Source organism: Eurytemora carolleeae, unplaced genomic scaffold, assembly GCF_000591075.1.
Source record: "Eurytemora carolleeae unplaced genomic scaffold, Eaff_2.0 scaffold1299, whole genome shotgun sequence".
NCBI classification, from domain to species: domain Eukaryota; kingdom Metazoa; phylum Arthropoda; class Copepoda; order Calanoida; family Temoridae; genus Eurytemora; species Eurytemora carolleeae.
The window spans coordinates 27,524-50,644 of record NW_019397196.1 but is presented as its reverse complement, the minus strand read 5'-3'; the positions used below and the strand labels follow the sequence as shown (position 1 = coordinate 50,644).

General features: G+C 29.9%; 1 protein-coding gene across 1 annotated transcript; it reads left to right on the top strand.

Annotated features, from left to right (window-relative positions):
• The first annotated feature begins 6,927 nt into the window (after nucleotides 1–6,927).
• LOC111712670 (alpha-(1,3)-fucosyltransferase C) lies at nucleotides 6,928–17,777 on the top strand. The gene is made up of 14 exons (XM_023487352.1): nucleotides 6,928–7,134; nucleotides 9,154–9,207; nucleotides 9,715–9,752; nucleotides 10,433–10,527; nucleotides 10,791–10,860; nucleotides 11,305–11,393; nucleotides 12,038–12,196; nucleotides 12,555–12,618; nucleotides 12,896–13,064; nucleotides 14,206–14,232; nucleotides 15,652–15,704; nucleotides 16,346–16,405; nucleotides 17,069–17,140; nucleotides 17,670–17,777. Exons 2-14 carry the CDS (start codon nucleotides 9,165–9,167, stop codon nucleotides 17,775–17,777), a joined length of 1,047 nt encoding a protein of 348 aa, XP_023343120.1. The 5' UTR covers nucleotides 6,928–7,134; nucleotides 9,154–9,164.
• Nucleotides 17,778–23,121: the final 5,344 nt, after the last annotated feature.

Here is a 23,121-nt window from a genome sequence, read left to right as displayed (position 1 = left end):
TATATTTAAAGATATATTGTTAAATGAAAAAAATCTTAAATTTAGTAAAATATAATAAACGAATTTTTTCGTGAACGATGGTAACGTTCACAAAAAACATACGATGGCCGAACACATTCAGAGAAATGCAAAAACGATAGTTTTTTTTAAAAATGAATGATTTAAAATTGTGCGAACAAACTTTAAAAAAACCTTTGTTTTTTAATCATCGCACAAATTTTCCAAATATTTTGAAAAAAACTATCGTTTTTTTACTGAACAAACGGTTTCTTAATACACTTTTTAATAAACTAAAGATTTTTAAATTAACTTTTTAAAGAACTATCGATTTTACTGAACGAAAATTTTACTGACCGAACGATTTACTGAACGATCGTTTAAAGAGAAAACAACCGAAATAGAGAGAACAAAATCCTTTTCTAAACAACTAAAAAAAACACGAAAAAAATGGGTCCTTCACCAATGATGAAAGAACGAAATGAAAAAAAAGCCGAGCGCGCCCACCTCTAGTCTCCTTTACTTCATGCTTACTATACTCTATCCAGAATACCAGCTCTGAACCTGGACTGGTGTTTAATTCCCAAGGTTGCCTCGACCTCCCTATCTAAACTGTTCCTACCCTATCTACCTGCAGCCACTAAAGATATCCACGCCCCATTTATACAGAAGGAGGTGTGGCAAAGGGCAGGGCACTTATCACTAGAACAGTTCTTTTCGGTTCAAAATTCTAGGTATAGATAATACTTATATACATGGCAAAATGTATGTAAATTTTCACACATTTTTAAACTTACAAAAAAATCCTTAATTTAAAAAAAAGAAAATTTGCATTTATTAAGAAAGCCAAAATTTGAAAAATTTAATTCTGGCGGGAACTGATATTTTTAAACTAATTAGATAAATTAGCTCTGTCAAAAAAAATTCATCAATTTTTTTTCAAAATAGACGTTTTTTCTTCATATTTAGATCGCAATTTTTATTTAAAAAAGATCACTTTTCTGGTAGAAGATATCAAGTTTTTTTCATGCTGCCAAAACTTTAAATACTGAACAAAATATGTTACCATTAAAAACGAGGAAAACTTCTAATTTGTCATTAATTCAGTAGAAATTCATTTTTTTCTTTTACGAACTATTTTACGGCGAATTGGTTTCTACCAAAGAGCTTGGTAATATAAACAGGAGGCATTGAGACTATACGCAAAACCAGATGCCTCAATTGGTTTATTTAAGAAGCCACAGAATGTCGTCTTTTCTATAATTCAAAAAGATGTTAGGACTTTTTAAGCATATCTCTCACAAAAAACTTGTTTTTTACTTAATTTGCCGTTAAAAATGCGATATCTTTGTTGTCGCTAAGGAACAAGATTCTGACGATGAACAGATAGACAAGGTATAACCCACAAATCAAAATCGATAATGCAGAAAACTCTTTATTTCCTAAAAAAATAACGAAATGAATNTGCGTAACAAAATTATAATTTTAGTTTTATTTTAATAGAGAGCATCCTATCCTACTGATTAAACAAGTATACACTATTCGGAACATTCCTATAATGCGTTATCTTCTACTTTTGGAACATATTTGGTTTCTACCAGAAAAATGATAATTTTAACATTAAAAATGCGATCTTAACATATTTCCTTTTACAATATTTGAAGATTCTTTTAAAACTGATGAAACATTCAACTAGTTCATATATCTGATAAAATGTTTGATCGTTTTTTTCGTCAGAAATTCATATAATTTTTTGGATTAAATTCTTTCTTCAGAACATTGTTTTCTTAAAAACTTTGCTATACATTTTTGACAGATTTTTTCTCAAAAAAATGTGTTTTTTTGTCATTAATTTAGATAAAACTTAGATTTTTATTGTTTGAGAATTATTTTTATTATTTTTCGTTGTACCGCCAGAAAACGTGATATTTTCTGCCAGTAAAGTGATCTGAATTTTTATTTTTAAATTAAATTAGCATTCCATTCCTTAAAAACACCATAATTTTAAAAACTATTAATATGTTTTTTTTTTAAATGTCATCATATATCTACTAAAATTGCATTCTTTCTTATTACGTTTGCAGAACTGTTTATTTCTAAGTGATTTTTAGATTTTTGATTTCTCGGCACCCATTTGCTCGCATCATTTCAGCATTCAGGAACAAACTGGAGAATAGAACTAAATATCAAGACGGAAACTTTTTTTACAATAAATATTCAAAAAGTATAATCAAGTAAGTTTAATAGTTATCTCACTTAAAATGTTAAAAACAAATTGTTCAGATATTAAAACAACACAAACTTTGAGATTTTAATTCCTATATCTTTGCAGTCTGATGGTGTAGACCTTCCATATTGCTAACTTTGAATTCTGTTATACAAAATTAATGCTCAATGTTTGATATATCAAAAATTTAAAAAGTTACAAAGATATAGGGATTAAAAGTTTGTGGTGAGTGTTTATTCCATTTTAGACTGAGTAGAGGAACAGTTGCAAACAATTCTCCGGAACCAAGTTTCTTAGAATTTATCAAATTTATCTTAAACACTGATATAACTGCCGATGATGAACACTGGCAGCCCATCTCTCTTAGATGCAGGTATTTAAAAGATTGTTCACTTTTCTGAAAAATGAGCACAATACCCTATTTTCTTTTTTGACTATAAAATCACCAGAATCTATATATTCGTCAGCTAGGGTTTAATTAATAAAAAACACTTTTACAGAACTCAATACTTTTTTTGTAAAAACTTCTTTAAAGAAAAAAAACATGCTTTTTGGGGAATATCTCGGATTTAATGTATAGTATAGACTTGAAAAGTAAATGGCCTATTGCCTAGACTGGATTCAATAAGAACGCAGCATTGCACACCAAACTATATTTACAAATTAATATTTACAAACAATGAATAATAAAAGATGAATCAGGGCTGAAAAAGCTGAAAAAGCATTCGCCTCCAGTGGCGAATGTGTTTTCCATTGAACCAATCTCGTTCGTTTCCTTGTCGAGACTGATCTTATCTCCCTTCCAATATGGCGGATTCCTTTCCGTCTCGATGTAGAAACCGTGATTTCATTCTAGCTCCACCTTATCTGGATATCCTGATAACGACTTAGACCCCGTCGGGCTTGGCTTGAGGTTCTAAAAATAGATATGTAACGGGCAACTTATCTGGGTTCAAATATATACCCCAGGAGTTGCATCAACTGTCCTATATACAAACGGCACTATATTTACAGTAACTTGGTTGTAAACTATGATTTGGTACATGTTAGATTTAGTTGCGTTTCCAATCCCAAAAATTTGAGAATTATTTTATATCTTTAAACATAAAAGAATTGAAAGTTATATGTTGTAAATGCAGTATTTTGCATGGTTTAATAGAATTGGTTATACATATATGTTTTGCTTTCTGGGATGATAAAAGATAAAATACTATGATTGATATGACTCCAGATAAGCTGTTAAGTTACCCAATACCCATTTTATCCCCTTCTTAGAAACAAAAATAAACATACAAAGTTACCCTGTAAAAAAAGACTTCAGATCGTTAATATAAGGAGTTTTGGGGTCATCAAAACAGTAGCTTATCCTTTGTGAGTAAGTCTGTGTAATTCTAATTATTTTATGCCTGGTTACAAGTAGAACAAAAAAGACCGTTTAGTTACACAGTGAGAACCAGAAAACAGTGCTATTCTCACCGTCTTCCTTTTTACATGAAAAGTAGCTTTTGGAAACTTCATCGGAACTGTTTTTCAATTTGTTTGTTTCTTGTTCGTTAAGGAGCCATTTCGTTAGTTATTTTTCAGTCGTTTTTTCAAGTTCATTCTAAAAAAATTTCGTTAAGTAAAAAATCATACTTTTTCCTGCGTTCTGTCGAAAATCTCGTTCGTTATTGGTCTGGCTGATCCAAATAATGCAAACAATTTGGAACAGTTTTTAATCGTTCGTTTCTTCATTTGTGTTTTATTTTCTTTGAACGATCTAAATCAGTATTTAATCGTTCGTTAACTTTTCTGAAAGAAACCTTCGTTCCCGAAAAATCTTTAGCCCTACAGAAAACCCATTTTTAAAAAAGAAGTATATTTGATGAAACTTTTAAAAAATAAAGAAACCTAAATGTTTAGACTATGCCAGCTGGATTTTACCCATATCCTGAGGTATGAGCAGTTATCAACTGATTGGGAAAACTTTAAACGAGGGATGGAAGGCTAAATTGCAACAATTTTTCAGCCGAGCCAAGTTTTTCCTATTTTCTCTTCCGATCCACTTTTTAGTATTGGGTTATAGTCGTAATGATTCGTCTTGTTTTCAACTTTAAAAAAAATATATATTTAGTTAAGTCTGAAATATTTTTAGGAGAAAAAAGCAAAACAAAATTAACCAAAAACTATTGTTTTTATATATTTTATCATAGGAACAACATTTGGCAATGGCATAGTGTAAGAAAACAAAATTTTAGAATAGACAATTTTGTTTGCAAAACTTCTCATATTTCTGTAGAACTATTAAAAAATGAACCAAATTATTGCAAATTCTGAAAGGTGGTAATCTTCAACGATCGAACCATTTGATTTTCATTAATTAAAGATTTAAAGTTCTGTGTTCTTAAAAATTGCAACAATATTGCACGAATGAGCAATTTGAGTTGGCTCGTATGAGAAAATGAATGTGGCTCGGAAGAAGCCTTCCAGCCCTCTTTTAACAAGATGTTAATCTTCCCTCCTCCTTGATCCTGCCTTGGGAGAATAAAGAAGAAAAAGAAGATTTGTCTTATTATTTTGAACAAATTTCGAGGTAAATTTAAACATATATTTTCAAGGGACCTTCATTTTTTATATTGATTTACAGAGATCCCGGCAGCTCTTAAAAGTGTGAATCAATTTCCAAGACTTAGTCGACTTTGAAGAGTTACAGGAACTTGGACTTTGGTTTCACCTAACTAAGTCACTTACACATTTTTGTAGCACGAGATCCAAGCCATGACATTTTAATAATTACAATCATAAAATAAGTAATTGACAAAATGTTAGCGAGCCTGCACATTTAAGATCACTGTGGATATGTACCTAATTCACAACTTGATCTGAACAACAATTAGGAAGATATCATCGTTTTTCTACGTCTAAAGTCTTGACAAGTTCCTTCCCTTTATCAATTAACCCTAAGTAAAAATGTGAATGTTTAACTAGAAAGAAATCCTAGGAATCAATAATCAGACAATGGTTTAAAGGATACCATCGTGAATTGCGCATACTACATAACATGGCAGTTGGTAAAAAGTTTTAAATGTCTTTTCATAAACTGTATTAGACATTACAGTCATTTTGCAGTTTATTTCTTTAAAAAATTTTTTTTCTCGAATATAGTTACTTTAAAATCACTTTTAATACAATATTACTGCCATATAATATCTTTTATTAGTCTCTTTGATATCAAAAATTTAACAATTTATGGAAGAAGACATTTTAGACTATTCACCAACTGCCATGTTTCGTGAGACACCCTGTACTACTTTACAAATAGACGGTCACTTGAAATTACACAGACCTTTTAACGGGTAAGAGGTAAGAGGTATTAACGATAACCAGAAAACTCTGAAATAGGAAGACGACTTTTAGCCTCAAGCTATGACTTTAAATAGTCCAATAAGCATGGGACACAGCAATAATGCAGAGTAAACAGACCCATTTTTCTTATTTAGTGACTTTAAAAGTGTCTAGTAAAACTGCTTGCTTTGTAAAAACATCAAATACATTTAAGTATTGCTGTAAAGTCGTCTTCTTATTTCAGAATTTTCTGGTTATTTTATGCCAAATATTTCTTTATTTTATTTAAATTAAATTTCTTTTAGGGAGGATTTGAAACAGCTTGGGAAAAGATATGAATCTGATTTTCTGATGTTTGGATATAACATGGAAGATAACTTGTAGACTTGATTTTCATTAGATTTTACATTATCATGAGAAATATTAAACATTTTAGAACAATTGATGTTTTTAACTGATATATTATTATATGTATTTGTAATCTATGAAATAAATAAATTATCAGATTTAAACCGACTCACCTTTAGATTTACGCCTATCCCCATCCAACTCCACTATACCTACCCAGACAACTAAACTTTACTATATCCCCATCCAACTCCACCTACCCATCCAACTAAACCCTACTATATCCCCATCCAACTCCACCTACCCAGACAACTAAACCCTACTATATCCCCATCCAACTCCACCTACCCAGACAACTAAACCCTACTATATCCCCATCCAACTCCACCTACCCAGACAACTAAACCNAACTTTATAATGAATTGGGTGAATAAAAAACAAATTTGATTTTTAGTTATAACAAAAAATCATCGTTTGTAAAGTGAAAGGCATAGAGTCTATGTGAAATGATCATTGGTCAATTATGAAACCAGCCTATTTCATAATTTGGTTTTCTTTTAATATTAATTTTAGATTTTCTATAAAATGATATTCTTGGGCCCAAAAGGTTATATAGCATAAATATGTGAAGTACATCTGCAGTATGGAAACAATACAACAAAAAGGCCGTTTTACACTTTTTTCTAGTATAATTCCCCTCTAATATATATTCTATTCTCTTTGTTTGAACTACAAGAATCAACATTTGCTACTAGATAACTACTCTCGCGTTGTTGTTGGCAGTAAAATTATACCATAACAAATAGTTCAGTGCTTCTTTGTTTCAAGTAAACAAAAAGAAACACCTGTTTAAATCAAGCCTTCAAAAGAAGTTGAAATTGCCAGCCAAAAAGTGTTCTTCGGCCTGTCATATTTAGCAGCAACGCATATATTCAATTAAAGGGAATGCATAATTTTAATTGACCCTCCATGAAAAGTAGCAATGCACGATTTACAACTGTACTTCATGTCAGATAATCTCGTTTTTCTGACTCGAAAAGTGTTTATTTTTCATTTTATTACTGTGAATTTTTCCATTGTTTCATATAATCAAGATATTTGAAAGTCACTTTTGAGGAGAACCCACATATGAAAGAAATATTCAAAAGAAGTTAAAAAAAAATGATGGTTCTAAACCTGTGTACTCAGAAAGCTGTACTGTTCACTTAAAACTTTTTACTGATGATGATTTACTATAGGTTAGGCCAGAATCTTCTTAAAATAAACAAATATGCAGTAGTCTCTCGGTATAGTTCCTGGCATTAGTAAACAATTAGAGTACATTACCACTCTATACCGATACAAAATATAATCTCGTTGATGGAGGGTTATTTGAAATTTAATTATACTAACTCTCACATGTTTTCCTGCAGTAACAATTTGCAGTCACTTCTGTAAAGAACCCACAATTTTGCACCATCAAGTTGCTGAGATATAAGGATTAACAAATTTGAGTTTGTGACAAAGACTCAAGTCCTTTAGCAATTTTTGTATGCATAGGGTGTGTAACAGCACAGTGTGGAGGACGTTCAAACGTTCTGATTTAGAAAAAAAATTAAAAGTAGTCAATAACTTTCTTAGTTATTAATCTGCAGATTAAAGATTTATATATTTAAGAAGTCCTTGAAAAATGGATGTAAAAACATGTTACACACATGTCAACATTATCTAAAATAGAAAAGATATTTTTTCCCACGTACATTTTGAACTTTTTAAAACCTAAATAGCACCCAAACCAGTAAAGTTAGATATCTAAATTTTTTTAATAATAAGTTGGACTATAGTGACATGTATCCCACTCCCCTATCTCAACTCTAAGGAAACATCATGGGGGGGGGGGTGGAAAACAAATTTAAGCTTTTACAAAGAAATCATACACCAAAAAAAAGTCTCATTGGTTTATCAAATAAATTCTAAAATTTTTCTCTATAATCTTGCACTCTCGGTTCAACTATGTTACCTTGCCGATCTCTCCCCTTAAAGATTCACGAGGATTTAGATAAATATCGAGATAACTGAACCGGCGGTATTTCTAAAATATAGTTTAGCGACTTCTCCAAATCATTAAATTCGATCCCTGCAGCTGAGTACTAATCCATTTTTAATTATATTTTGTGATGGATTGTCAAGAAGCGTTTCTACTTTTCATTCCTTAGTTAACTCTGAACTCTATAAGGGCCTTTTTACTAGGAGAAGGGGGGTTTTAAGAAAGTCTCCAAAGTTTTATATTTATTTAGACTCCCCCACTTCCCCCCTCTCTCCACCCCCCGCCGCGCCTTTTCAGATTTAGGGTTGTTATTTTTACTTTGTTTGCACTTTTTTTACAAGAATGATTAATAACAACTGTTCCATTTTTCAATCTTTTAAGATTTATGATGAAAAGTTGGCCAATTAAAATTTTAAGAACCCTTTTTTAACATGTAGTCTATTATTTTCTTTACTACGGTAGATAATCAATTTGGCATCTTGAGATTTCAGCTCATTTTGAAATGAAATCTTTTAGAAATAATAATTCATTTATCATTAAATTTTTGATGATTCGTGAGCAAATAAACATACTGAAAAAATAAACCCCAGTTTAGTTACAAAAAGTTGACATTTGTAGTGACAGAAAAAGTCTATAAATAAACGACCTCTACCTATAAAACGTTACTTGCTGAAAATGTTGCTAGAAAAATGTCAATATTTAAAATTATAATCACTGTTCAAATTGCTGCACTTTCTAGTTATACTTTGCAGGATCCAAAAGAAGCCTAAATCAGGACGTTTATTATGTAATAAAGTTAAATGATAATAAATTTTTTTACATGCGAAATTTTTTAAGATAAAAATATGCATTTAAGGCGAAAATTATCTATTTTATTTCTTCTCTTGATTTTTGGTAATTTTCAAAATTGATCAATAATATTTAAACAATATCATGTTTTGGTACAGTGAGGACCCGAAAACAGTGGAATTCTCGTCATCTTTTTTTCATTTAAATTTAAAATATCTAATAGAATTCTTTCTTTGTAACTTAACTATTTACAGAAAAGTGTAATAAATATATAAGTTTTGAAATTTGTTATAGTTGCAACAATATCAAACTGAAAACTCTTTAGCGATATAAATATCAAAGAAAGAACTAATACGATTATCCATTCCAAAGTTTTCTGGTTCTCTCAATTTACTTCAAATGTGTCATTTACATATTTAATTCTTTGATTCAACATTTTTAGGATTCATATTAATGTCCACACCTTTTCAATTACTTCGCATCAATGGAGGACAAGGAAATATTTAAAATATGAGATTATATGTTTTATTTGATTTAAAATTTATCTAATAATTATTAAGTAGATTTAAAAACTGAGATAATGTTCTGTGAACTTCCTTAACCTTCTAAAAGTGATCAGCTAGCTTTATGCATTTTATTTTCTTTATTAAATTAGCTATAATATTGTAATTTCAAGTGACATTCAGTCCATTTAAAGAGTAGAATGTCCGATTTACTACGGTACCCTTTAAAACTTAAAAAGCGTTTATTTTTTACAATTTCCTCCATATTGCTTCTGTAACAGAAATTTCCTAGTCACTTAATAGAGAAACCACGATTAAAAATAATCAGCTTTAAAAAAAAAAATAATAGATATCTGATTCATTCTATATCAGACAAATCTATTAAGGGTACCGTTGTGAATCGGACATGCCACATTATAAATAAAGATTCATTTGAAATTAAGTTTTTAAAGTTAACTTCACCCAAATCATTTAGTTTTCATACTTTTAAATATTTTCAGATAGACCGACCATAAAATATATTTTATACTATACCAAGGTATAGTTAAAGTATTTAACTATGGTTTCATGTTTTTTTGTTGCTTGTGGGTCTGCATCAAATGTATTTATTTTCCTTTCTCATCACAACTTAATTACTTTATAGGAATTTAATTTTTGCCACAAACTAAAATTTTCTAATCCCTGCACAAAAAGGAAAAATGAAATGATTACCCCCCCCCCCCCCCCCCCCTCCCTCCACTTTCAACCAAAAACAGGTTTGCTGGCAAAGATTGAACAAAATTTGCGTAATATATAAATACAGGGTGTCCCAATAAACATGGGAATTGAGAAACGACTTGAATATCGTCTTTGATTTCCGATAATTGACAAATTTCATAAAGGGCATAAAAAAAAATTGAAAGTCTAATGAACTTTCCAAAATTTGGTCTACCTTTTTTGTATCTTACAAATTGACCGAAATATTAAACATTTAAACAGTTTTGTTGATTCATAATAAACTAGATTCAGGAAAAAATTCCTAATATCTCAGTCAACTTTGAAGGTGAAAGTCAAAGTCAATCTCAATTTCCATGCTTATTGGGACACCCTGTATATTACGTATGCTGTAAATTCTATTTTAATTATATTTTTACATTGTGGTTTAAATTATCTTAAGAATAAATTGGTTTATGATTGTTATATATATTATTGTTAAGTTGTACTTTAATTTTACTTTAGTTTTGGTCCACTGACAACTTTGGATATGGGTTTGGACAACAATCATTTATTGTCAACAATTGTTCAGTGAATAATTGCTTTATAACAAACAATAGGTCAAATTTTTAAAGCACGTTGTCGTTAACTGTTTGAATCTGTGAAAATGATAATTGGCCAATTTCGGACAACTTTTTCAACCCTCTGAACAATAGCATGCTTTCGGTATAGTTCTTTAATGCACTTTTATTTCAAAAATAGTAGATTCTAAGTGAAGGAAACGAACATTATTTTGAGAATTGAGGATTTCTATTATCTTGTTGGAGGATTTTCTTGTTTAGGAAGACAATATATTGAATCTCAACTTGATTTTACTTTTTAGATCGTTATTGTCGGATATCAAAGATTTTGATATGTTAATATTCCATTCCCAAAACATTAAAGATCACCAGGTATTTTAATAAAAACAATGATTTGTCTTGTTGAGGAAGAGGGGGGGAGGGTGTTAACTACGTGTTTAATTTTTCCTCTTCTGAACTTTCTCTCTATTAAATATGTATAAAACTGTGGAATAGGAAGAAAATCTTTAAGCAATCTTATAAGTATTTTATACTGATGTTACAAAGCAAATAGTTTTATCAATTGCTTAAGTAGAACCCATAAACATTGAGGATTAGAAAGACAATTTGCAGGACTTAAGTTATGATTTGAATAGTCCATAGTACACAAACATAGCAATTGTGCTGTACACGCATTTCTTTAAATAAATTGATTTTTAAGCAACTTAAAAACATTCCGCTTTGTAACAACATCATATGCACTTAAGATTGTTTAAATGTCGTCTTCCTATTCCACAGATTTATTGGTTTCAATGTATATTCATGTCTAACATTAAGATCCCGGTTGCTAGAAGTCCAAAACAGTTGTATGTATTCTTTAGCCTTGAATCTCCTATTAATGATAATATTGATGGATTTAGTGAAGAGTGAGTATTTTTTTCTACTTTCCGACTACTGAACACCCCCCCCCTTAATTCTCTCTCTCCTTACTTAAGATAAAAAATTAGCAATGAGCTGGCAATTTATTTGTTGGATGTTCATAATTGCAATCAATTGATCTCGATATACACAATGGGCAATTTTAAATTTTACGCAGAATCGGTTTAACACAACATATTCCCTGGCTTCAGATTGGTTGTTCATGGATATCAAATAAAGATTAAACTAATTTCTAGAATAGTAAAAGACCGAGATCAAGCACTGATAACAGTTATGAATGCGGCACTCGGTCTCAACCAACCCGATTTTGAATTTTGGAAGCAGGGGAGGGGGGTCTATTTGTCGTTAAAGGGGTTTATGATCGATTTACAACGCTATCCTTTAAACTTTTATCTAAACAATAATGAAGAAGATTTTTTTGTTGTTATGCTAAATTGAAATGTGTCAAAATTCTAACAATTTTTGTCATTGTTTCTGGCATCATAAATCCGCCACTATTTACTAGTTTCTCATAAATTTCTGACCAGAGAAACCTTTTAACGAGAATTATTGTAAATCAGACATGTCATCCTACTAATGTAGTTTTACCTAGTCTACAGTTCCTTTAAACTTTGTGAGAATATTTATTTAGGTTTCAATCATTCTTTAATTTAACAATGACTTATCGGAGAGACTCTGATATATTTTCACCATATGGAGAAATGACATCTATTAGAACAGATTCTAGAGACAACATATCAGGAGGAAAGATGGATAAAAAAGAATTGAATTTTAAAACAATAGATGATAGGTATGACGCTGTAGGGGTGGGTGAAACAATTAAGGTTTTTACTGCATTGAGACTCTACAAAACGTAATAGTTCAGAAACAACTTAATTGTCATCGTTAAGTTTTGAATTAATTTGCGGTATTTAATTGTGAACCCTTGTAAAAAAGCAAAACATTGATTATTTTTGAACTTTTTGAAGAAAAAAATATGCAGGCTTATATAATTAAAGATCAAAGACGACCTTAAAATCATCTTTCAAATGTAATGTTAAAATATAATCTAATTAGTTTCGCTTCTAGAACTTTTCCAGATGAACTTGTAGAACTGATTCGTGATTTAATTGTTTTCAATTTAACAATAAATCATTTGGTAAAAATAGGAAGCTGGTGGCCTGGGTAGTTTCTCATTGTCAAACAGATTCACAGAGAGAGGAATATGTTAAGGTACGACGTGTATTTTTCCTTTATGCAGTAAGTTAGAAAGGTATGAGGGTAGAAAGTCTTTTCTTTTAATAAACACTTAATTAATGCCAAATACAATTAAATGATTTCAGAAAAAGTACGTCGGAAAATGTAAACAATAATGCACATCGCCCCCCCCACCCCCCTCGACCTTTAGAGTTAAGAAGGATTTTCAGAATGAGAACAATTTAATTGAAATACATTTTTCAAATATATTCTTTGCAGGAAGTAAAACATTTGAATTAAAACTAGCTTTTAGGAATTGAAAAAATGGATTCCTATTGATCAGTTTGGAAAATGTTCCAAGAATAAAAACGAATGTGATGACAGTTGTTATGGAAACCTTGGAACTCGGTACAAATTCTACCTTTCCTTTGAAAATTCACTTTGCGAGGATTATATCACAGAAAAGTTTTGGAACACTCTAGGAACAATATTTGACATATAAATATATCATACTAGACTTTCTAACACAAAAGCATTAAGTATACATATAGATTTAAGAATAAGATTTTAAAATGAAACCCCGTACGAAAATTCCGGAATGATATATTTTAGATTTTTATCCTTCTCTTCTGAATTATAAGGGAATGCAAGGGGAAGAAACTCCATTTTCTCGATTTTATAATTTGAATGCTTTTCCTCTACTTATGAAAAGAGTGTCATGTAACTATATATTGTATATTGGTAAACAAGCGGAGAATATAACTTACAAAATAAAATATATTTTACAAAACATAATATAATTTACAAATCAAGATATATTTTACAAAACATAATATATTTTACAAAACAAGATATATTTTACAAAACATAATATATTTTACAAAACATATTATAATTTACAAAACAAGATATATTTTACAAAACATATTATAATTTACAAAACAAGATATATTTTACAAAACATAACATAATTTACAAAACAAGATATATTTTTCAAAACATAATATAATTTACAAAACAAGATATATTTTACAAAACAAGATATATTTTACAAAACAATATATATTTTACAAAACAGGATATAATTAACAAAACAAGATATATTTTACAAAACCTAATATAATTAACAAAACAATATATTTTACAAAACCTAATATAATTAACAAAACAAGATATATTTTACAAACCTAATATAATTAACAAAACAAGATATATTTTACAAACCTAATATAATTAACAAATCAAGATATATTTTACAAAACCTAATATAATTAACAAATAAAGATATATTTTACAAAACCTAATATAATTAACAAAACAAGATATATTTTACAAAACCTAATATAATTAACAAATCAAGATATATTTTACAAAACCTAATATAATTAACAAATCAAGATATATTTTACAAAATATAATATATTTTACAAATCAAGATATATTTTACAAAACATAATCTAATGTATAAATATCACAAAGAGAAAGTAATCCCGGAACAATGGCAGGCTGAATATATTAAAAATGTTCAAAATTTTTTAATAAATGTTCTCCTAATACTATTTTTCAATCCTTATGAGTCAAGGGCAAGTGTCAAATGTTAATTTTCAAATATTGTATATTTAGAACAGAGCATGGTTCCAATAGTTTTAGGTAATAAAAACTAGACTTTACGCACATTTGGTTTATTTATTTTCTATCGGCTTTTTTATTACCGACCAGTGTGCCGTGATTCCCCCAACAGCGGGATGTTAAAGCAAAGATAAATAAATAAACATAGGTAACTTATGTACGCAAAATCACCAAGAATTGTACAGTCCGCGAACTCATACTTCTAGGGGTCAAAGTGTACTTAAATGATAAGCGGGGTGGTTTGGTGTTTTAATGGATTTCATAATAGAGTGTAAAATAACTCCGGGAATGGAACTATTTGAACAACAATATTTCACTGAGCAATATATCATATTGACGAGAACTGAAGATGGACATGAGAAGGACTAAACTAACTTAAATTTCTCTTTACAGAACTCATGTACACCACAAGTACTCAATGACATAAGAACAGCTAATGTTCACAACCGACCTAGTTAATCTATAAATATATAAATATATAATAATATCTTTAAAACATCTCTGTACACATTTATATCTTTCAAGATGAAAAATGTCGTCTTATGCGCAATCTATCTTTATCTATGGTTAAAAATTATTTATGCTTTGAAACCGGTTTTTCCTCGATACAACTAGACTTATCAGCTTCAGCCAATTTGACTTTATCTGACTGGGGTAACCGGAAACGCAAACACCTTAACCGAGCTAAAATATCGCTTAGAATATTTTGGAATAATCATCGCAAAAATGCATGAGTTTTATCTTTTTAGAACTTCTTTCACTGAACTCTAAAGAACTCAGAAAGTTAGTCATCAAATTTTTAGACAGCCTCGACTTCAAAGTGTTGCAACGCCTTAGTCTTTGGTTTTACCTCAACAACTCACTTTAACATTTTTGTAGCCCTAGATATATACATTCTTAAACTGCATAGTGCTTGTTTCTAGCTTAAGTTTAGAAGAAGTAATTGGCAAAAATAAGCTTGATTTTTTTCGTAAGAGTGTGCACATATTGGTTTTCAGTGTTTCGAGTATTCTAAAAATAAGTTTTTCTAAAAGGGGTAAAAATCAATTGGGGATTTTAAAGATTTACTGTTTGCCATGAATATGGATTTCCAAATTATTAACAATCGACGCATGTCAGGTTTTCAAAATATGTGGATTGATTTGTAAACCAATGCGACAAAAAAGCCAAACAAGTAAGATATAAAATATACAGAAAACCAGAAAAATCTAAAATTAAAAGACGACTTTTAGACTCAAGTTATGACGTATACTCCAATAAACATGAAACACATCTATTTTGTAGTGTAAACATGGCCCCACGTAACTTAATAAATTGCTATATTAAACCTATTTGCCTAGTAACAACATCAAAAACACTAATGTTGTGCCCCTATTCCACAGTTTTCTGGTTCTCACTGTAGTTATTATTTAACAAATCTAATATAATTGTTGATTCCAGGGTCCGGTAACTATAAAGATGTAGCACCTCCACATTCCTATATAAACGTTCAGGAAGAACTTTGAATTCAAAACAAAAATTTCTAAACTCTGGACTAGAAAATACACAAACCTCGCTGGTCTAACTTACCAAGCAATCTATCATCTATGCGGCATAAATCAATGGCAATTTTGTAAATGTAATTTATAGTGATTGGGCAATAAGCAATTTAATCTTTTCTGTAATTTTTTTTTTAACAATTTATGTTCTTCATTGATCTTTAGTTTGTTCTAGAGTTTGATTTAAGCTTTTGACTAATAAAGGGATAACGCAGTTATTCTTATTTTATGTCGTTAAATATCGTTAAATATCATTAAATATCGTGAAATATCATGAAATATCGTGAAATATCGTGAACTATTGTGACGAAATTTAAGAATCACTGTTGTTCAGAAATCTGATCTATGAACCTTTCGATCTAAAGGGAATTTGATTTAAAAGTATTCTTATCTATAGAGAATTATAGATCTAAAAAATTAAGAAATTGGCCTAAAATATTGGAAATTTCCAATCTTCTCAAAATTTTAAGGATTCTTTGCAAGCTTAAAATGTTACAAAATATGCGTACCCAAGAATAAAACAAAATAATCCACCTTCATTTAGAAGTTAATCTATATGGTTTGATTGCATTTTCAATTTCTGGATTTCTGTGAAGGACTTTAAATCCCCCAAAGAGTTGGCTGAATACCTTCTAAAACTAGATAAAAACAGCAAGGTAAGTATGCAATAATACATATACATTTAAATACAAGAAATTGTTATTAGCATTGTTAGGACCAAATAGATTATCAAGTACAATAGGTGGCAACAGAGAAATTAACCAATTATACACAACGTCAGAAGTGTCAAAAATAACAAGGAAAACGAAATTTTTCTTAAATTAGTTGACACATTTTCCAAGATTAGATAAAAAAGTGTAAAAACAGAAACTAAAGAACTCATAAGATTGCAGTTATTTTACTGTAAGAAAAGCACTTTATTCTAAAATTATCACTATTATTGATAATTTTGTCGGATACAAAAACTGAATTGACACTTGTGACGACAGAATACAACTGTACTGAGAGTGTACAAATTCTACTTTGCCATCTATTGTACTAGAATCTATTTGGGTGGGACTAACTTCTTAGAACAAGATTCGTCACTCTCTATTTGTAAAACTATAACAAAGTTTCATAAATAGGGAGTGTTTGACTGAAAACTCGATTTATTTCATTTCTAAGTGTTTAAAACCTTGGAAACGCCGGATACTCCACCTGGTACATTATAAATGTTAAATTTCGTCTTTGTTGTTATCCTGAAACCATAAACACGAATGGAAATGACAACTGTGTGCTAAACTTTAAAAAATCATTTTATTTAAAATGGAATAATTTAGGATTATAATAGATTTCTAGACTGGAAAACATCTCACAGAATTCAGTCATCTCGTCAATATTTTAAAGGACAGGTAGTGATTAGATCAACTTCATCAAATAAAACAATGAAAAATATTTACAAATAGGCCGACATTTGAAGTGTTTCCAGCCATTGGTTTGTCGATATATCTTTTCATTGGTAGACCCGATCTCAATAAAAATTTAATATTGGATAGATCGAAACAATCTTTAGTCATATTTTTGTTTATCTACTCGTTTTACTTTGATGTAAAAACAAGTTGAGATGTTTTTTTGAGAAAGGAATTTAAAAAAAGAAAGAAAAAGTACTTTGGTAATATTGCAAAAATATCATATAGGATAATTCTTCTTTCTGCAGACGAAATGTGCAAGCCTCATTTGTAGAGAAACCACAATTGAACATAATCAGCTACAAATTTACAAACATTAATATCTCATACTTGAACATTCAATTTTATTTTATTTTATCGTCGCGGGTCCATTTGAGACATCTTTGCATGAAGGGTCACTTGAAATTACGCTTTTAGTTCCCTAAATCACACTTTTAAGCTCCGCCTGTTATTATTCTTTTTGTTTTGTTAGATGTTGTGTGATTTATGTGAGAAAGTACATAACACAGAAAAGAAAGTTTATTCAAGTTTCGGAGATTGGTGGGAAAAGGATAAGTGCTCAAGGTTGGTCGAAAATTGAGAAATCAAGCATAATATGCGCATAATTCAAAAGTGTCCACTGTGCATTTCGAGATTAAGCTAAATTTTACCAAGTTTTTAAACATTTGTGAATAAGTTTACGTTTGATTTACCCAAATTAAGTGAAATAAATGGTGTCGGAAATTTAAAAAGCCTTGATAACGACGACCTTTAAAGTCGTCTTACAGCCGCAGCTATATGTATTTCTTCGGTCTAGAGTTTTCGGTTTTAAATATCTGTAAGTAATAAGAATGTTTTCATGAAAGGTTACTTTTAATGGGAAAAAAGTCTGGTAAAATTTTACTTAATTTCATGAAATTTTTATCGTTTTACTTTTTTCTTCATTTTCTCTTCTTTTTTCCTCCTTGATCTCTTAAATTGTCTTAATTAATGTATGGAGAGGGGGGGGGCACGTGCCTCCGCCCCCTCCTGGGTACGGGATTAGCCGTCCCACCCACAATCCATGTCCACCACTCTTTTTTATCCTCCATCCTCCCAACTCAGAAAGTTAGTCATCAAATTTTTAGACAGCCTCGACTTCAAAGTGTTGCAACGCCTTAGTCTTTGGTTTTACCTCAACAACTCACTTTAACATTTTTGTAGCCCTAGATATATACATTCTTAAACTGCATAGTGCTTGTTTCTAGCTTAAGTTTAGAAGAAGTAATTGGCAAAAATAAGCTTGATTTTTTTCGTAAGAGTGTGCACATATTGGTTTTCAGTGTTTCGAGTATTCTAAAAATAAGTTTTTCTAAAAGGGGTAAAAATCAATTGGGGATTTTAAAGATTTACTGTTTGCCATGAATATGGNCCCACCCCAACGTCCTCGAAAGGACAAGTTTACTCTGTTAGATTCAGTTCCATGAAAGCTGACAGTGTACACTGTACCTAGAGACTCTATTTCTCCCGGATTTCTCTAGAGATATCTCTGAACAGCTGATTTCAAATCTAGACTTGTTTCTTAATTTAAAATTGTGAACTGCTGAAAGCCTGAATGAGAGGATAAATTGAAGAATTTAATGATTTAAAAATATAACTTTGTACTTTGCACAGCGGTGACATGGATTGATATTGACGGTAAGTGTAATTATAGATATTTATAAATATCAAAGTTTATTTTCTGGATATGCTTTATTATCACTTATATTAAATATAAATTTACATCATGTTATTAGGGCCGTTCATCGTTTTTGAAAACGATCCTTGTTTGTTTCGTTTTACAATCGTTTTCGAAAACGATCGTTTTTAAAAACGACCCACTCGTTTTAAACTTATTTTATTGACAATTATGTTAACGATCTTTAACGAAACGACAAACTTTATAAAAATGGTCGTTTTTGTAAAAACGATCGTTTTTGAAAAAAAAATTACATGCAACTTTATTGAATGATGTCTTACATGAAGTTAAACAGTTGTGGGGGGAGCTTTTATAAAAACGATCGTTTTGGAAAAAGACCATTTAAAAAACGAACTTTTAAAAAATGATCGCTTTTAAACCGATCGTTCTTAAAAAACTCGTCGTTTTCATAACAAACGATAATTTTTCAAAAAAATGAAAACGTTAACATCCCTACATGTCATGCATGATGTAACATGGGTAGGGTCGTGCATTTAAAAAAAGGGGTACACACTACACAATACACACGATACAATACACAAAACACACTACACAATACACAATACACAATACACAATACACACTACACAATACACAATACACAATACACACTACACACTACACAATACACAATACACAATACACACTACACACTACACAATACACAATACACACTACACACTATTTGACATATAAATATATCATACTAGACTTTCTAACACAAAAGCATTAAGTATACATATAGATTTAAGAATAAGATTTTAAAATGAANTACACAATACACACTACACAATACACACTACACAATACACAATAAACAATACACACTACACAATACACACTACACAATACACAATACACAATACACAATACACAATAAACAATACACAATACACAATGCGCAATACACAATACACAATACACATCCAATTGTAGATTTTATAAATGGTAAATGTTAAAAAAAATACACCTTTTATTTTGTATTCTGTTATTAAATGATGTCTTTATTTCTTTTTTTTACAATTTTTCATTGATCCAACAATATATTTGACAACAATTGCAAATTGAAAAAAGAGGTAGTTATTCTCCGGACATGGGTATTTTGTTCCAATTAACACTTTTCTTAAACTGGATTTGTGCTTAATCGGTTTTGTCCAGAAATATGAAATATATTCAAGGAACAAAAACAATAACATTTTTTAAATTAACAGACTTATATTGGAACGTACGATTTTTAGGTTGAAAATGCAATGAAAATACATTGAAAAATCCCATATATTTTGATAATAAGAATAACTTCTACAAATAACCTGTCCTCCTTACAACATATTGTCGTTAACCATATACTCACTCACATCCGAGAAATCTAAGGAAGTATATTTACAGGATTTTGGTTGTGAAGATTTTTGAATACAAAGATAGAGAAAGTTGAGAACTTTTTCTAAAGATGTTTCATTAATATTACGCTTATTTTTTTCATGGAAAAGAAATTCTTTATTGCGACGGACTTTGATACCAGTTTCAGTACACTTGTACGCACTTTGTTTATAGTCTCAATGTTGTTCCTCTATCCGTTTCTTCGCCGATTTGTACAATCAGCACAACAAATAAAACTGATTGGCGAAATTATCACAGACACCCGCTTATGTCGGACAATTTTTTTAAATAAAAATCCAATAAAACAAATTCTTATATTTTTCGAAAACGAATAATTGTGAAATGTATTTTTATTGTAAAATCAAGCATTTATTGATTTTAAAAATTCTAAAGTGGAGATTTTGGCCGTCAAAAAAATCCTTATTTGACACCTCTTGGCCGCCTGGCGTACTGTTTTTATTTTTAACCCAAATGAAAAGTTTTGTTTAAAGTACAACTACAGTCAAGGAAAATAAGAATTAGAAAAATGCATATACCATATAATATACAGGGTGTCCCAATAAACATGGGAATTCAGTGACGAATTCGATATCGTCTTTTCAAATAATTCTTTGATTTAGTATAGTGATACCTACTGAGAAAGCTGTAATTTGTAAGAGTNTGTAAGCCCCCCTGGATAAATTCCTGAATAAGCCCCTGAAACAAGAGAGTTCTAAATTGAATGGCGTTTTTAATTTTTACCCACCCTTATAAAAAAAGCTTATCGTTTCGTTAAAGACAAAAAACAATAATTTTCAAAAAAAAATTTAAAATACTTATTTTTTATCATCTTTTTCGTAAAATGATAGGAAAAACACATTACATTGCTAAACATTTCTTACAAGTTAAAACACAAAATTCTTAAAATTTTGAATCTTAATCTATCAATTTTTTACTTGGGCGAATGCAGCAAGTATTTGAAGAATAAATAATCTAGGAGGTTGCATATTCAAATAACATAAAAAAAAATATTAAAAAAGGTATTGTTTGCCTTTTTCAAAGATATTTGAGGCTAAGAAGAAAGCTCAAACGTCCGATCGTTTTTTTTATATTTTTGAACTATATTTTAGAAATACAAATTCTAGAGAACTGTATGCTGCAAATGTGAAATGATATTAAAGGGAGTGTTCGATAAAAATGAATGGGGGTATACGGCGAAAAAAACGCCTTTGATCGCTACTAATCTTACTTCTATCTGTTGCGTCTATCCTGAGAAGAACGCAGCGTCCATACAAATTCAGAAAGTTGCAACATTCGAGTCGGATCGTAAAAGAATCAATTTAATTCCAAACAAATCATTCAGATATTACAACTAATAATCATCAATAATTTTTCGACTCATACCAAAGAACTTACCGTTCATAGAAATTCAGAAAGTTGCTAATTTCGACTTGGATCGTAAAAAAAAACATTTTAATTCCAAACAAATCATTCAGATATTATAACCAATAATCAACGCATTCGTATTTAAGTTATATTTCATTATGCTTTTTATTTTTTTTTATCTGAAAGCTACTTTTGAAAACAATTTCCTGTTTCGAGGATTTTTAATAATGAAGACGACATTTTCTTATTTTCCAGGAATGTTCGAAAATCCAGCGCTAGCGAAATATTATTTTAAAAAACCAAAATCAAAAATATGAAATATTAATTATATAAGAATGCGTCGTATAAAAATGATCCATGACTACTGGTTGTCATAACTGAATGATTTGTTTGGAATTAAATTAATTATTTTAGATCCAAGTTGAATGTTGCAACTTTCTGAATTTTCATGGACGCTACGTTCTTCTGCATGAGTCGGTTTTAACAATTTTCTCCTTTTAGACGCAACAAAAGATTAGTAGCGATCAAAGGCGCTTATTTTTCGCCGTAAGCCGATACCCCCTTTCATTTTTCGCGAACACTCACTTTAAGAATACCATATTTAGGAAGCTGTATGATCAAATGAAAGGATATTAAGAATACTATATTTAGGAAGCTGTATGCTGAAATGAAAGGATATTAAGAATACTATATTTAGGAAGCTGAATGCTGGAATGAAATGATATTCAGAATACTTATTTAGAAAGCTGTAAGCTGGAATGAAAGGATATTAAGAATATTATATTTAGGAAACTGTATGTTGGAATGAAAGGATATTAAGAATATTATATTTAGGAAGCTGTATGCTGAAATGAAATTATATTAAGAATATTATATTTAGGAAGCTGTATGCTGGAATGAAATGATATTAAGAATATTATATTTAGGAAGCTGTATGCTGGAATGAAGGATATTAAGAATATTATATTTAGGAAACTGTATGCTGGAATGAAATGATATTAAGAATATTATATTTAGGAAACTGTATGCTGGAATGAAATGATATTAAGAATACTATATTTAGAAAGCTGTATGCTGGAATGAAGGATATTAAGAATATTATATTTAGGAAGCTGTATGCTGGAATGAAATTATACTAAGAATATTATATTTAGGAAGCTGTATGGTGGAATGAAAGGATATTAAGAATATTATATTTAGGAAGCTGTATGTTGGAATGAAAGGTTATTAAGGATATTATATTTAGGAAGCTGTATGCTGGAATGAAATTATACTAAGAATATTATATTTAGGAAGCTGTATGCTGGAATGAAAGGAAGAAAGGATGTATTTGCCCAGAAGAGAATGTCTAAACTGTATCATCAACAAGGTATTTAGAAACAGCTCAGCTAATCTCATTAGAATATTTCATTGATTATTTATGTGAAAGATGGATCCCATGTCAGGCTGTGACATCCGTCTTGTGTTTACATTACCGCCCAGAGAC

Coding starts and splice junctions, on each gene's coding strand:
- LOC111712670 (XM_023487352.1), top strand. CDS start 9,165: ATGTCCACACCTTTTCAATTACTTCGCATCAATGGAGGACAAG. Junction 10,528..10,790: donor TGCTTTATAACAAACAATAG/GTCAAATTTTTA, acceptor TTTACTTTTTAG/ATCGTTATTGTCGGATATCA. Junction 12,619..12,895: donor AGAGAGAGGAATATGTTAAG/GTACGACGTGTA, acceptor ACTAGCTTTTAG/GAATTGAAAAAATGGATTCC.